The sequence below is a fragment of the Aotus nancymaae genome, unplaced genomic scaffold (genome assembly GCF_030222135.1).
Source record: "Aotus nancymaae isolate 86718 unplaced genomic scaffold, 86718_ANA_hifiasm-v0.15.2.pri h1tg000058l, whole genome shotgun sequence".
NCBI lineage: Eukaryota > Metazoa > Chordata > Mammalia > Primates > Aotidae > Aotus > Aotus nancymaae.
The window spans coordinates 34,577,586-34,594,959 of NW_026988472.1; the positions used below are offsets into that span (position 1 = coordinate 34,577,586).

Below are 17,374 nucleotides of genomic sequence, written 5' to 3' on the forward strand. Positions count from 1 at the left end.
GAAGTCAGAAAATGATTTTGAAATTGAAGTCGGTACAGACGCTTTGCCTATATACAATAGTGTATGTTTCTTGGTGCTATTATTAGTGCTGAACTACTGAAGGGAGTCAGTCACCTCCAGCTTCGAATAACTTGGGAATTCATTAACTGTGTGACTTAAGCCTTCTCATTTTGAGTGTGCATGTATACTTTGTCTATAGCCAACACTCCACTAGGGTAACTTAAAACAAAATAGTAATTTATTTACAATAGGAAAGATGTCAAAAATAACAGGAACAATATATAACAAATCCAAGATTTTTATGAAAAAGGCAAACAATATATACACGAAACAAAAGATGAAACAAAATCCATAGGGTAAACTTAATTTGACCTTTAACAGTTGCAGAATGTGGCAAAATGGTTTTTTTGATTATGATTTCCTTAAGTAACCCTGGGCCAATTAAAACACACACGCATCTTTCTCAGCCCTTCTCTTTTAAATGCTTAAACTTCCTCTGAACCCAATTTACCTTTAAGGAATGTAACTATGGGAGGCCACACAAGATTTAGGAAGTGCAGGCTATTTACATGTGTGCTAAAGGATATATACCTGTTGACTTGGCAGGCTCACACTTTTAAAACAGCAAACCGAAGGTATAAACTACCATCTGGGTCCTATTCTTCTCTCACTGTTCATTTCTGATTTTTTGTGATTTTCTCATCTACCACACTAAATGTTGAACCAGTCATCTTTTAGGTTCCTCAAGTGCTCTGAAAGTTTCCTAAGCTTGAACAGGCATCAGAATCACTTGGAGAACACGTTAAAACAAAGATAGCTGGGTCGCGCACCAGTTTCCCAATTCAGTAGGACTAGCATGGGGCTGAGAATTTGCATCTTTAACAAAGTCCCAGGAGATTAAGATGCTACCAATGCTGCAGGCCACACTTTGAAAACCACTGCTCTGAAAGATTGCCCCCCTTTAAGATATTGATTAGCCATGTTTTTCCTTACGTGAATGCTAGAATTTGTGGGAAATGCAATTGTTAATACTGAGATTCCCAGGTAATACAGATGCACATCATCTGACTGGTTGGGATCACAGACAGGTTAGGTATCATTTGCTGGACATTCCATTACAACTTAAGTTTTTCAGCATGCTATGGTTTTGTCCGATTTATGGCTCTAGACAGTGACATTCACCACATTCCCTTGGTCATTTACCTAAAATTTTGATTTATTGTTTCAACTATTAGGCATTTGTTCATACAGTTGGAAGAACTGCAGAATCTTGTCTATAAAACCAAAGATGGCACAACTCTCTCTCTTTCGACTCCTGACATTTACTTAACTGCCGATTTTTAACTGCAGCAATGACCACTCTCTAGTATGTTAGTGTCTACTAGAGTCCTGTAAACTGGGCACAAAGGGGTAACTTGAGGGCACGATTTCTGCTGTGGAGGCGGTAACAGTCCCCACTGATTAAATATGCTGTGAATTAATACTGAAATGAACTTTAAGTGCTCTCAAAAACCACTTTATGCATAGGTAATTCATCTCAGGGGAACTGGAGATGCTAATAAAACAAATCCTTTATGAAGATAAAAGAAAAAAGGAATTCCAAGGACATGCTCATCAAACGACTCACCAATCACCTCTTAACTTCTCTGAAATACTACTTGCAAATTCACAGGACTGAAATATTACCAGTATTTGCATCTGAGTCACAAAATTCAAAGCAATCAAGCACTTTGCATTCCACTGCTGCATAAAAGGAATTAAGAAATGGGGGGATGAAAATAATCCACTGTTTTTGATGTTTATTAGGTTTACAAAAACTGTACATTTTTTTTCCTTAAGAAAAAGCATTAACTTAGTACTGGTATCAAATAGACTAAACATTCAATAACAGGAAAATATTCTGATTTTTATTTTTGCACGTTATTCTCAAGTACACAATTACAATAATGTCACACATCCCTATATGATTTTCTTTTTATGTATTTTACTTTTTTTTACAAAGTGTACAGAGGGAGGGACATACAATATTTAATAGGATATTTCTACAGAACAATAACTTATATTATGTCCTTGTAAAAATCTGTACCTCTTTAAAACATTTAACTGAAGCATCCTTGCTTTTTTAGCTTTGCTAATCAAAATTGTTTTAAGAATTAAAACTAGGTTGTAACTAATGTCAGTACATAACAGTGACTACAATTTCATTTTCTCTTTATACAGACAAATACGTTTTATCATATTCACTTGACCAAACCCTTAAATATCTTTTAAAGGTTTTAATATTGTGCTTTAAAAAGAAAAGAACTGTGTATGATTCCAGAGTATGTAAGAGAAATATAAAATGTGTAAAGTGTTGTGTTCTTTATCTTTCAGTTTATTTAAAAATATATAGTTAAATGACCCAATCATTTATATTTTCTGTATTAATTTTATAGGATTTAAAATTAATACACTTCCACTTTCATTTAAGTGTTTTTACATTACTTCTGTGAAAAATAAAAATCAAGGGAGATTTTAAAGGTTCTCACAAAAAAACAGACAGAGCTTTCAAGAATCGTAGGGCAATGAATTACGAATCATATAATTTAAAGTTCATTAAAAAAAAAAAAAAAACAACAGCACATTATGTGGGCCAAGAAGGTACAGGAATTTGCTATGAGATAGGCTAGGAAAACCCATGCCTTGACTTTGACTGGCATTTAGGCTAGAGTTCACACCTGCCTAAAGCGCTTGATTTAAAACTAGACTAAGTCAGTCTAGCACTTCAGAGGCTTGCCAAACACCAAATATTTTGATTTCTAACCCTAAAAATATAACTCTTGAATACAAACATCAGCGGCAAAGAGAAAGATGAAAGGTAAAAACCTAAGCACAAAGGGGATGGAGCACCATAATGAGGTGGCAAGGCAGCTACCAAGTGGGAAGACAATTTCTAGTTCTCCTACAACATGCTAGATGCATATAAACCAATAGCCAATTGAAGGGACCCCAAAAACTGTTTTTTCTCCAAGATTCGTCTTAGCACAACCAAGTTCTAATCAACAGAGTTCGTTTTATGAATGTATGACACTGATTCAGAACTGTTAAAAAATGCCAACTCTCAAAACAACTGTGGAAGACTTAGTGATGTTCCAAATAAGGCCTCAGACTTTCCTTATCCACTTAAAACACATCTTTACCTTTTAATCAAAACCAACTTGAGTGTTAAGTTTTTAAAGTTTGCTAACTGTAACTGTCTAAGAAATAACAGATCAGGCTGAACTTGCCAAAAGTGTGAAGTCATAATTAGCACCCATCCTCTGGTCCACAGAGCTATCACTGCTTTTCCATCCCCCTCACTAGGTAAGACAGAGTTCCCTCTCAGGCTTCTCAAAGAGAACTGTGGGAGTCATGTCTGGATACTCATTTGCTTTTCAAAAATATATAAAGACATGGAGCTGAAACTGTATGAAAACATTCTACCTAGAAACATCTTAACCTCTATTTTTCAATTACCAAAGATATTTAAAAGAAAATACCTTTACTCTTTAAAAATACTAGTGTCCTTATTTTCCTTCTAATTCTTCACCTGAGTAGTCTCTCTGAAGAGCATGACTTACAAAATGCTCTCTCATGCATCCCTGGATCTTTCATGTTATTGTAAATTTAATATTTTTAATTATAGATTTTAAACAACTACTACTTGGGGTCGTGTGTATAAATATGTAAAGTAAGCAATACACACAGGTATATGATATATATGTGTATATATATAATTCAGGGTACATTTACATATATAAAGTTGCAAAAGATCCTATAAGCCACGAGTTACCTCTAGGAGATTCCAAACTGCAGTCCTCAGTACATGTCATTTGTAGCACACAACCATTCCAAGATGAAGCCGCACAGACAGAATAATAAAAATACAACAGAATCAAGCAAAATTTTTCAATAAGGTTTTCTAAAAGTTTGCTATGCTGACAAAAGATGTAAATAATCCAAAGAAAGCCAAAAGAAGTATTATTTTATCTGCTAAACAAAATGAAAAGTAAACACGAACCCAGCCACTGTTCTTTACTCAGCAAAGCCAGGGACGCAAAAGCTCAAATGGCAACTTTCACTGTCAAGTGGTCTGAAAATATTAATCAAGACAAGTAAATGACTTCCATCTTATGATAATTAGACCTGACTGTAAAATCTCCCATTTATATTAGTAGATGTCTCTGAAAATTTTATTGTGAGAAATGCATGGGGAAAAATAATGAGTCAACATGAATACTTTCAGAGTTACCAATGTAAAGTTACCTTAAGTTAATGGTCTTAGAAGAGTACCATCAAGGTAAGCAAGGTAAATATTTAAATAAATATAAAACTTCTAAGATATAAAAATTCAGTATAGAATCAGGGATTACTTTATTAAAAGTAACTAGCATGTTGCCAGTTTTCCCCATTTATTAAACAAACTGAATAGAATTCAGAACACACTACTGAACAAAATGTATATTAAAAAAAGTCAACTAGAAGCAGTAAATCTATTTGTACACAGCATAAATCAATATACAGTATTGTATGTGAATGAAATTGATTGGCTTTAAAATGAATTTTCTGCTTCAAGGCCAATTATCTCTACAAATGTCTGCAGAAGTATCGTTAGGGCAGGCCAACTTCTTTATGATGTCGCATTATGTGCTGGTTCTTTTCTGAAGGTCTTCGGAAGCCTTTCTTGCAGTACTCACACCGGTGAGGATAGTCTTTCGTGTGAATGGAAATAACATGTCGTTTAAAGCCTGAGGCATCTGTAGTGCTATACTCACAGTACTCACACTGATACACTTTCCTGCCACTGTGTGTCTTCATATGCTTTTTAAGCTCATTTTGTTGCCTGAATCCCTTTCTACATCTCTTACACCTAAACGGAAGATCCTTTGTGTGAACTGAGAGAATATGGCGACTTAGAACAAAAGGATCTGCAATCTTAAAGTCACAATGTCTACACTGGTGCATTTTTTTGCCCTTGTGGGCAGCCACATGTTTCTTGAGTTCTGAAGGCCTATGAAAGCCTTTATCACACATGTCACACTTATGGGGGTAGTCTTTCGTGTGAACTGAAATTATGTGTCGTTTCAAATCACTCGAGTTCGAACTCTTGTGGTCACAATGCAAACACTGGTGTGTTTTGCTTTCTTGGTGGATAAGAGCATGTTGCTGCACCTCTTTGGTATCCGAGAAAGTCAGAAGACAAATGTCACACTTGAATGGCATCTCTTTACTATGCTTAGTTTTTACATGCGTTTTCAAGTTAGAAGAGTCTGCAGACCTATATTCGCAGTACTGACATTGGTACGGCTTCTCCCCGGTATGGATTCTCATGTGCTTTTTGAGCTCTGAGGGGTGACGAAAACCCTTACCACACTCCACACAAATATGAGGAAAGTTCTTGCTGTGGACTGCCAAGAGGTGGCGATTCAATAGCCCTTGTTCAGCTGTCTCATATTCACAGAATTTACACTTGTGCATTTTGTTGGCTCCTTTTTCCTTATGCACCATTTTGTGAGTAAACAAAGCCCCTGCGTGAGAGAAATGCTTCCCACACTCATCGCATTCGATGGCCTTCTCTGCCTTGCTGGTTAGCTTGTGGCTCTCCAGGTGGTTGTGTAAACTTATCTTCTTGTTGGTAGTGTAATCACAGTCAGTACAGCGGTACTTCTTCTTGGCAAGGTGTTCAGGATGGTTTTTCATGTGCCTTTTCAAAAAACCTCTCGACTTAAACTTCTTCCCACAAATCATGCAAGGATAAACAGTCAAAGGATGTCCATCAGGGCCAATAATTATTGCTAAGAAAGGGAAAGAAAGGAATATGAGTGCTCAAACCAAGTTCTGTTCCAGTTTCTTCATGAATGTAACGGATATGTTCTGACCACTGTTGGCCAAGGACTCCTAAGTTGGGCTATTTGCTACTTAGCATTCCTTTTACTGTTTTTCAACACGAGATATAGCAACCTAGTCATAAAGAGAAAATGGTCTGAAAACTTCATTCATGAGGACTGTACCACCTTCACTCCCTCTAGTTTAATAAAATTAATGAATACGTAACTTCCATCAATTAGTGATTAAAGCTATAGCAATTTAGAAATTGTTGGAAAATTAGCTGGGTGCGGTGGCTCACACCTGTAATCCCAGCACTTTGGGAGGCCAAGGCAGGCAGATCATCTCAACTCAAGAATTCAAGACCAGCCCGGCCAACATGGTGAAACCCTATCTCTACTAAAAATACAAAAATTAGTGAGGCACGGCAGCGCACATCTGTAATCCCAGCTACACGAGAGGCTGAGGCAGAAGAATCGCTTATACCCAGGAGGCAGAGGTTGCAGTGAGTTGATATCGCACCACCGCACTTCGGCCTGGGCAACAGAGCAAGATTCTGCCTCAGGAAAAAAAAGGGAAAGTGGTGGGAAATTATTCATAAAAATAAACTTTGGTTACAAAAATTTCCAATGTTTATTCCAAAAACCATAACTTATATTAACTTACAGCAAAGTTTAAATATACCCATAAAATTTTTAATATGCAAATCATCATATAAAAATAGGAATATGCCATAATGAACTAAAGTACTTATCCTGCTGCTCTGTAAATTATGCCTGCTTTATGCTGACATAATTAGATTCTCTAAATATGTTAATTTATTTAAAAAGTTAATGCTTATATTTGAGGGATTTCATTCCATGTACACATCAAAATCATCCAAGTTTTGAATTTTTCTCATCCATGTTTGAGCCATCTCTTTCTTTTTATCCAAGGAAATCATTCATGAATATCACTGAATTCTGAAAATTATATTTTCAAGTTCAATAGACAAAGCTACATATGATCTAGCAGCTAAAATGCCATTGTGACACCCCTGTGGATACATACTAGAGTTTCCTCTGAGAGCTCGCAGAGCACGCTGCGCCATGGAACTCGTGCGCCCTCACCTGTTTGGTACTGCCTGGAATCAGGTCTTCTCCTTTTCTTTGGTTTTTGTTTAGCCAGTCTGCCGAGGCCAGCAGACTCATCTATGTGCAAGAGGGCACTTGCAGTGCCATTCCGGTTTTCAATTCCATCAGAATTATTACCTGACAATGCGTATTAAAAAACAAAATTATACAGTATTATAAATTCTAAAGAATTAGGAATTCTTTATTAACTATAACAACGAAAAGTAAGCCATGATACTCATGAATGACAGAAATTCCCCATTCTAGGTCATGGGTTTTATGAGCACATTTATTATAGTGAGACCGTAGGAAACGCCTAGCTTCCAAAGCTAAAAAACGCATGTCAGCATTTTGCCCCATGGACTCCCTTGTTGTCTCCCAAAATTATAAAGTCATGGGCCAAATATGATGAAAAGTTTCAGCTTGAAAGCCTGTGTACTTCTTGCAGTACTTCCTTCTACATAATATACTCATGAAGAAAATTCCTGTTAAAAATAAAGACAAAAAGCAGACTTTATACTCTTATTCAAATCAAATAATCCTTCCAGGATACTGGAATTTCAGATTTCTGAAACCTAAGACCACAGAAACCATTCTTCAATCATGGACTCATGTTCAAGAACCAAATTCTTCAATGCTAAGAGCTGCTGGACAACTTACCATAAGCTGCTGCCCATGCAATCGGCATGAAGGTTTTGATTTCATTGTCGTCCATTTGCTGCTCATGCACGGCGGCGGCGGCTGCAGCTGCCGCAGCAGCATCCTCCTCTCCTACGATCACTTCCATATAAACTTCATCGGCGATTTCAGCAACATCTAAGTAGAAAGTTATAAAAACTTCTGTGACCAGGTTTACAGAGATCACAGGAAAGATGTTTTTATTTGAATTCAGTTTAATACACAAATGGAAAGGCCCAAATATTACATACCTAGAACATAGCTTTCATGTGGTAAGCACTCAATAAATATTTGTTGAATGAATCATTCACTTCTTAGTTTTCACCATAATTTGGTTTTAAAGCAACATTATAAGCATACATAAAGAGTCATGATGTTTCCCTTGGAATGTAGTAGCACAATAATCTCTAAAATAATGCTACTTATTTCAAACATTGGTCACTTAAAAAAAGCTCCAGAAACATAAAATTTTCTCCCACAAAAAGGCCACCTACTTACTTAAATCTTCATCTTCTGGCTGAGAGTCATTGACAGTCATATAAACCATCTTTTCCCTGGGAACACGAATACTGCTGTTCTGATCAAGCAGTTCAACTCCATGATCATTCTCAGGCTCACTCTCCACAATGTCTACAGTTCCACCTATCAGGGAAGAAGATAGCTTCAATAATTTACTTGAAAACTTCATTTCCACCTGTTTCTTTTTACATGCTTTCCTTATTACTTTTTACAAACTTTGCTATTACTACATTGAAATTCTTATATAAAAGTTACTGCAGAAGAGACTCCAAATGTTCTGAATCTAAATAACTCAAAAGTAATCAAGCTGAAGCATTTGGATGAGAATATATAATGACTAAACACTTCTTCTTACCTAAGTCATCTTCTCCAGGGTCAGCTTTAAAAATGTACACCTTGATGACCTCAGGGCAAGAGCCATCCACTTTACAAGGATCAATTTCCGACTCTGTGTCCATGGTCATTCCAGAAGAACCGTCGTGTTCTATTTTGCCAGCATCATCCACTAAAAAGGAAGGAAATAATCACAAATAATAATAGCAGATATTTAAATAAAATGTTACTGTTTGCAAAAGTTCTTTTACAAATATAATCTCTAACTTGATTCACATAAAATTGGATTTTACACCAGGCGCGGTGGCTCACACCTGTAGTCCCAGCACTTTGGGAGGCCGAAGCAGGCAGATCATGAGGTCAGGAGATTGAGACCATCCTGGCTAACACAGTGAAACCCCATCTCTACTAAAAATACAAAAAAAGTAGCTGGGCACAGTGGCATGTGCCTATAGTCCCAGCTACTTGGGAGGCTGAGGCAGGAGAATTGCTTGAACCCAGGAGGCAGAGGTGGCAGTGAGCTTAGATCATGCCACTGCACTCCAGCCTGGGTGACAGAGTGAGGCTCTATCTCAAAATTAAAAAAATTGGATTTTACCTAGGCAAGAAGAAGATTCAATAAATATATTCCTAAAGACTTCTGAAAACGGAATCAGATGTTAAAGCAAAAACTATACACAGAGAAAACTCCGTGGTAGCCTAGAAAACTGTAAGTAACAAAAGAATGTACTTATAGCCTTTGCTAAGCCACAAGGTAAAAGCACCCCTAATTAAAGATTCCGTCTAATACTAAAATCTTAAAAGAACTGGCCAAGTGCAGTGGCTCACTCCTGTAATCCCAGCACTTTGGGAGGCCAAGGTGGTTAAATCACTTGAGGCCAAGAGTTCAAGACCAGGCTGGGAAACATGGCGAGACCCCCATCTCTACCAAATATATATATGTATCTTCTGGTAGATATGTGTGTGTGTGTGTGTGTGTGTGTGTGTGTGTGTGTGTGTGTGTATATATATATATATAAAATCTCACACACAGACACACACACACACACACACACACACACACAGAGACACAAATTAGCTGGGCATGTGGCACACGCCTTTAGTCCCAGCTACTCGGGAGGCTGAGGTGGGAGGATCACATGTGCCTGGGAGGCAGAGGTTACAGTGAGCCAAGATCACACCACTGCACTCCAGCCTGGGTGACAGAGTGAGACCCTGTCTCAAAACAACAACAAAAAAAAACTTAAAAAGAATGTCCTAGAGGTAAAATCAAGAAATAATAGTCTTCATATAAATATTTTATAAGCACTATTTCATGGTCACTATTCTTGAATATCATTTGATATGATCTATTTCCAATAGAATAATACATTTGAAAATACTATTCTTGAATATCATTTGATATGATCCATTTCCAATAGAATAATACATTTGAAAATAATCAAAATATGATCACCAGAAAGGTATACTGCAATGAAATGGTCAACAGAAATTCAACTTCAATCTGCTTAAATGTAAATATGCATAATGTACACACACAACTTTAGTTTATGACAATAATGAGTCTAGGTCCTTGCTGGCAAATGCAGCAATACATGAATTCAAACATTCTCATATACCCATTGCCCTCATTAATGAAGGTATAGCCTACGTATGTTAAAAAATGAACGAATGACAGAGAGAGAAAAGGAGAGAGAAAGAAAAATAAAAAGAAAAGAGATACATATGATTTCCAGTAGTAGAGACTCAGGGGCTATACAACAAACATCACATTTATTTTTTAATTTTTTAATTTTATATTTTATGTATTTTTTTTTTTTGCAAGAGAGTCTCTGACACCCAGGCTGAAGCGCAGTGGCGCAATCTTGGCTCATGCTGCCTCCTGGGTTCAAGTGATTCTCCTGCCCCAGTCTCTCAAGAAGCTGGGATTATAGGTGCCCGCCACCACACCCAGCTAATTTTTCTACTTCTAGTAGAGATGAGGTTTCACCATGTTGGTCAAGCTGGTCTCAAATTCCTGATCTCAAGTGATCCACCCACCTCGGCCTCCCAAAGTGCTGGGATTATAGGTGTGAGCCACCACGCCCAGCCAAACATCACATTTTTAAAGCTTTGCAAAAGTAGCCAAGGAAATAAGTGTGCTGTTATTCATAGGACCTGGAAAATAAAGCCCCCCCAAAATGATGTCTTCAAATAACAGACTCTGAATTTGAATACCAAAAGCATAATCCCCATATAATGTAGCCTTACGTTATACAGTGACATCTCTAGCTCAACAAAAAGTGTGTCAAAGACTAATGAAAAGCCGGGCACGGTGGCTCACGTCTGTAAATCCCAGCACTTTGGGAGGCCGAGGCAGGTGGATCACGAGGTCAAGAGATCGAGACCATCCTGGTCAACATGGTGAAACCCCGTCTCTACTAAAAATACAAAAAATTAGCTGGGCATGGTGGCGCGTGCCTGTAATCCCAGCTACTCAAGAGGCTGAGACAGGAGAATTGCCCAAACCCAGGAGGTGGAGGTTGCAGTGAGCCAAGATCGCGCCACTGCACTCCAGCCTGGGTAACAAGAACAAAACTCCGTCTCAAAAGAAAAAAAAAAAAAGAAAGAAAAGTTAGCACCCAATACAATTTAGTTTATCACAAAAGCTGGATTTTCCAATGTTGAGTCCATTAGTGAAACACTGAAGGAATGTTCTCTCTGCTCTAGGCCCAGCAGGCCTATGTGGCATAGTGGAAGACTAACTAGAGGGGATCAGGATCGAGTCCCAGAAAAGAAGTCTCATTGAGCTTGTCCGCAATGCCCACAACAAGCCTTTTCATTTCCCCTTTGCCCTTTTAGTTCCCTTTCTGGTGTTCCTCTGCTAGATATATCTGTTTTCCTTTTGGATGGACGTTAATGTTTTATTCAGTTCAACAAACAGTGAATCACAACTATATTAGACTCTAGGCTAGGTACTGGAGATGCAAACATGAAAGTCAAGGGCTCCAGAAGTTTAGTCTCGTGGGAAAGTGGACAACAGCTATTTTTAAATGCAGTAATAATAATGCAGCTACCACTTATTAAATGATTATGGTAAGTACTATTCAATACTTACAACCCTGTGAGGCAGGTGGTACAATATTCTCTACATTTTACAGTAGAGCAAACTGAAGTGTAGAGAGGTTGAGTAACTTATCTGGAGTCACAGAATTCATATCTCAAACTACGTTAGTCCCAATCAGGACTCGTCAACTTCTGGAATTTGGAGCATAGGGTTTAAAACGGTAGAGGCCAACTGTGATTTTTGAAAAATCAAAAAAATAGTTAACAATCTAAACATGCTTTCTTTTCATGGAAATCAAATGAATGTGCTCATGACTCAAGCATGCATAATCAGTATTGCAACCACAGCTAGGTGGTGGTAGTTCTGACCACTATAACTTTTAAAATCCAGTCATCCCTTGTGTAATTTACACCTGTTATACCAAGACAGAACTCAGACTCTGACATCTTCGAAATGATACTTCTGCCAAGTCCTGTCGAGATCTCTATCTCTATCAGATCCAAAAGTTGTATTTACCTAAACAAAATTCTTACACAGAACATCAAGATGAATCTAGTATCTCAAAAGCCAACATTAAAAAGCAAAAATAAGGCTGGGTGCAGTGGCTCACGCCTGTAATCCCAGCACTTTGGGAGGCCGAGATGCTCGGATCATGAGGTCGGGAGTTAGAGACTAGTCTGACCAACATGCTGAAACCCCATCTCTACTAAACATACAAAAATTAGCCAGGCGTGGTGGCACGCGCCTGTAATCCCAGCTACTCAGGAGGCTAAGGCAAGAGAATCGTTTCAATCCGGGAGGCAGAAGTTGCAGTGAGCCGAGATTGAGCCACTGCACTCCAGCCTGGGCAACAGAGTGAGACTCTGTCTCAAAAAAAAAAAGGCAAAAATACAGTGACAATTTCTCAACTTAACTTCTGACTTATTGAGAAACAAGACCATCCACATCCCAAACAAATTACTTGCAAAGAAAGGCTGAAAATGGCATCCCCAAACCTTTGTCATGTGCAAACATAAAAATTATAAAATTTGATCGGCTTGCTTCTTATGCAAAGTTCAAGAATCCCAAACTCTGGGTCACTGACAGCAGTTGTTGTTTTGGTCTATTTTTGACATCATTAATCAGCAAATGAGATTTTAATATACCTTCAGTTTCAAAACCAAACAAGTCACTTAAAAATGCACTTGTTGATAAATTATACTTTTCCTTACATACTTTAAATTCAAATGAAGGTCATTTATGAGAAAAAAGCAAAAGCTTGCTTATGTACATTATAAGATGACATTAAAGTTGAAACCTCTAATGCAACCTTTAATAAATTGATACAGAAAATGAAAGAGGATGAGAGAAATGACTGGCAAACATCATTGTGCACTGATCGCTGCCATGGGAACAAAGGAACGATAACCTCACTCAGGTTGGGAGAAAGAGAAGGGCACTTAATTCAGGTAAAGGGACAAATGCAGGGAGACACAAAATGGCATGATGGTAAGGGAAAGCATGGTTCAATATTGCTGCAATGTGAGGGTAAAGTGTGTCACAGGGCATGGCAGGAAATGCAGTTGACTGCTAAGCTGAAGCCAGGTCATGAAGGGCCTCGTGCACAAGCAGAGGGGCTCAGACTTTATCCTCACAGGCCAAGGATCTCAATCTGGTCAGGTGTCAAAATCTCTTATGGAATTTAAAAACAAAGCATCCAGTCCAGCAGCTCTACAGAATCAGAATCTGCAGGGCTGGGACCCGATATATATGGACAGATTTAGGGGCGCCCTGCCTCTGGGACTCTGATAGGCAGGAGAACATCTGCTGCAGGGATTGGGAGACTTTCAGGCAGAGCAGTGACTAAGTCAGACGCCCATTTTGCTGGTCTTGGAAAGGTAGATCCAAAGAGATCAAAACATGAAGCTGACTTGAGTCTACTACACTAATGCAGGTGATGATGAAGCTTTGAATCAGGACAGAGGTAGTACAACTGGGGGAGTGGGCTGGACTTGGGGCCTATCTTGGGACTAAAATGAGTAGAACTTGGTGTCTGACTGAAAACCCAACATGACAAAGGAGCCAAGGCTAACTGGGTGTTTTTAATTTAGGTGACTGAGTGACTGAGGTAAAAAATGTGAGAGAAATGAGGAAAAGGATCTCTCTTCCTGCATGTTTGATTAATTAAGGTCCCAAGGATAACATCCTGAAAAGCCCTCAGAACCAGTGCTTGTCACTATCACATTGTGCTCATGGCACCCTTTGCTTGCTTGCTTCTCTTGGAATACATGATCCACTGTGTGGCCACTGTCCGGTTTTCCTCCCCATCTTTCCCACTGACACAGCAGAATCTGTATTTTCATTACTCAGTCTTTTAAGACCCAGTCTGGTGATAGTAGATGCTCAGAATATTGATGAATCAACAATTCACTGAATGAATGAGATGTGAAGCCAGCTGTTTAATATTCAAGTCTGAAAGTGGGAGGCTGACACAGTTTGGGGAGCCCTCAACGGTGTTAACTAAGCCTTGCCATCATGCAGTGAGAATCTGCAGTGTGAGGACAGAGTCCCGGGAATGCCATAGTTTAAGGGAGGGGCAAGAATAGTTCACAAAGAAACCAGAGACGGGAAAGCTGGAGAGGGTGGTAGAAGGGCATGAAGGAAATGCAGGAACCCCAGTAAGGCCCATGGCAATAATGTAGCACCACACAAGTCAAGAAGGAACATGGAGGAGGAATGTCCTCTGTAGTAGCCTGAGGTTGATGTTCTTGATGAAAATTGGTGGAGTGAAGGCTGTATGGGGTCAGACTAGAGTGGGTTGAGGAGTCAATGGAACATGTGAGTTTCTTCAAGTCTAGTTTTAAAAAGGCAAACAAAGGGACAATAACTAGAACGGGTTGCAGGGTCAAGGACTTTTCCGTTTAGTATTAATAGATAAAAATACTCAAGCATGCTCTGTCTGTGGGAGAAAACAGAATAGAAAGTGAGAGGCTGAAGCCAGAGGACATGATGAAATTTTGGGATCCAGATCTCAGAGGAAAAGGGATGAATGACACTGGAGCAAAGATAAAGGAATTTTCCTTAAATAGGAGGAGAAACATGCTACCCTTCTGAGACTTGAATGAGAATGTAGCTATGCTATGTTTAGGGAAGCAGGGAAGGTGATAATGCAGAAAGTGTCAGTTTATGGCTGGTGGTTTCAATCATAGATATGAAACAGGAGGCAAGAACTTGGGTAACTAGTGAGAGAACAGCAGACTGGGTTAACAGCTTGAAAAACTAGAGAAAATGAGTGATCCAAGACAAGCTTAATGATATGAAGGTTCAAAGAGTCCAACTGGTTAAACTCTTTGCAGTTAAAAAACAACTACAGGTTCTCTAAACGCTGGATGTTAACTATCTAAAGTATCTTGATTATGCTTTATAAAAATGGTTTGTAGGGGGAAAGAGTCAGCATTAATGTTCTTACTTCTGGACTGATGTGTACTTACCCTTTTTCAAAGCTATTTTTATGCCATACCCGGCTAACTGGGCCAAGGTTATTTTCTTAAAGGTGGTTTGGAATTTCAAACTAAGGTAGCAATGGAGGGATAAAGTTATCACCAAACCGGGCGGAAGAGTGCAGAATAAATCTGCAACATCTTCGGAGAACTCAACTCTAAACAGTTTGATACTGTTGATAAAGCTGGCCTCTTTTGACAAGGTTTGTCAAAACTGATTCTAACAAATGCTGGAAAATCCAATGTCCTTGTGTTTACAAAGAACATGGCCAGGCTTATTGTTTCTGCATGTCAGTTTGTATCCTTCAGATTAAACCTCTGATGACTAGAAAATCCAATCATTTTAGAGCTTCCAAAATGTCATAGTTTTACCTGTAACTTGAAGTAAAAGACCTTTGTTTGCTTTCACAAATGTGTGGGAAAACACATTCCAAATATATGAGCTTACCTGGTAGCAAAGCTATTCTATTACATAAGTATAATTCACCTTCAGATTTTCACTTTGAAAATTTACCCCACTAACTCAATCTACAAAATTATTCTGAATATGAAATGTTACAGGAATGATTTATCTTTAAAAAAGACACTTCGATGGTCCTGTTAAGTACTCAAAATTTCACTGTGATTTTAAAGCTACCATTATTAAAAATGAATTTCTAAAAACAAAGATGGCTTCGATAAAATTGAGTCATCGTACCTATGATTCCTGCATAAGTGCCTTCTCCTAATGTAGTAATAAAGAACTAGATCTTTAGAATAAGGCCTCTCCAAACTAGAAGAGCATAATTTCTGGAAATTAAGACTACTTCTAATAATAACTACCATTTGCATGGCATTTTGTAATTTCCTTAGCATTTTTACATTTTTAAATTTCATTTGATTCTCATCTTTTCCAGATAAAGAAATACAGGCTCTGAAACGGCATGTGATTTGCCCAAAGTCAGTGAGCTACTACTAAATGATAGGTGGAAGAGAAAGGGAGGTGCCTGTCTTTAGAACTCAGACCTTTATCTTCATCTTCTGATTTTTAAAGAAATGTATGTTTACTGTGTAAAATTTAGTATTAAAAGTTAATTATCAATAATCCCACCAAGCAGAAATTCCATCATGTTATATAAACTTCTGTCCCATCTTTTTCTATTCTTTTTGAAAAAGTAATATCAGCATCATAGTTTCCTCAAGCTTTATATAATAATCTTTTATTTCACCTAACATTTTAAATCTCAAAACTGAAAATTTAACTTATCAAGTATCTCATTAGTAGGAGTGTACTATAGTAAAATACGGGTATATATTATAATGCTTCAAGGAAGCTTCAGTAAAATCCCTCTAAAGACTGAAAATTAGGAGATGATTATATGCAATGCTAGGAGATACTGAGGTATCTAGTTCATTAAGATTTCAGAAAACCTAGTAGTTTTTGGTAAAGAAAACTTATGGGGGGCAGGGAGAGACACCCCATTTCAAGTAAACTGTTAAAGGAATGTTAATCTAATGAAAAAATTAGCAGAACTGAACTCATTCTTACATGGAGAACATCACCATTTCATGGCAAACCTATATAGTAAGGAATGATGGTGGTCATGATGGACAGTGAGAACAAACATTTACTGAGCACATATACACACCAAGCACAAAGCTAAGCCTTAAAGCATACATTTACTCTTCACAACAACTCTATGAAATAGGAAATACTGTTTTCTTATTCTCACCTCTCTAAACTTCCAGGCAAATTTCATTATAATTTTGCCAAAATAAAAAATGTATATAGCCAGGCTTAGTGGCTTACATCTGTAATCCCAACACTTTAGGAAGCCAAGGCAGGCGGATTGCTTAAGCTCAGTAGTTCAAGACCAGCCTGGACAACATGGTGAAACCCTATCTCTACAAAAAAAAATACAAAAATTAGCCAGGCGTGGTGGTGCGCACCTATAGTCCCAGCTGCTTGGGAAGCTAAAGTGGGAGGATGGATTGAGCCCAGAAGACAGGGACTGCAGTGAGCTATGATCACACCATCAAATTTTTATTTATATATAATTTTTATTTACATATAATTTTTAAATACTATATGTTTAATGCTATATATGTTTCTAAATTACATATATATAGTATTTGCACTGGAATTGCATTTTGTCTAAATTAACATAATAAAAGATATACATAATAAAAAACATAGTAATTGCCTAATCTTTCAAGATCAAGTTGTAAAGTTTATTTACCTTCCCCAAGGAACAAAATAATGACTTTTAGTTGATTTCCCTCTCCCAGATTTCCCACCAAACACCTCTAGACACTGCTCTCATTCAGCCTTCCTAAAGCAAAGATCCAGTCACCTTATTCTCTAGCACAGAAGGGTGCCCCAT

The 17,374-nt window shown here is 37.9% G+C and overlaps 1 protein-coding gene across 8 annotated transcripts in view; it reads right to left on the minus strand.

The window, feature by feature from the left end:
• Positions 1-216: 216 nt before the first annotated feature.
• Positions 217-17,374, minus strand: part of ZFX (zinc finger protein X-linked) — a 68,619-nt gene continuing 51,461 nt past the window's right edge. For 7 of the 8 annotated variants that reach the window (XM_012448836.3, XM_012448835.3, XM_021670471.2 and 4 more), the window contains 5 exons: positions 8,509-8,658; positions 8,133-8,276; positions 7,617-7,772; positions 6,954-7,094; positions 217-5,813 (listed from right to left, as the gene is read on the minus strand). In XM_012448836.3, coding sequence (XP_012304259.1) covers positions 4,630-5,813; positions 6,954-7,094; positions 7,617-7,772; positions 8,133-8,276; positions 8,509-8,658 — 1,775 coding nt within the window. In that variant the 3' untranslated portion in view covers positions 217-4,629. The remainder of the gene's footprint in view (positions 5,814-6,953; positions 7,095-7,616; positions 7,773-8,132; positions 8,277-8,508; positions 8,659-17,374) is intronic. The other variant, XM_064364442.1, reaches the window with a different exon arrangement.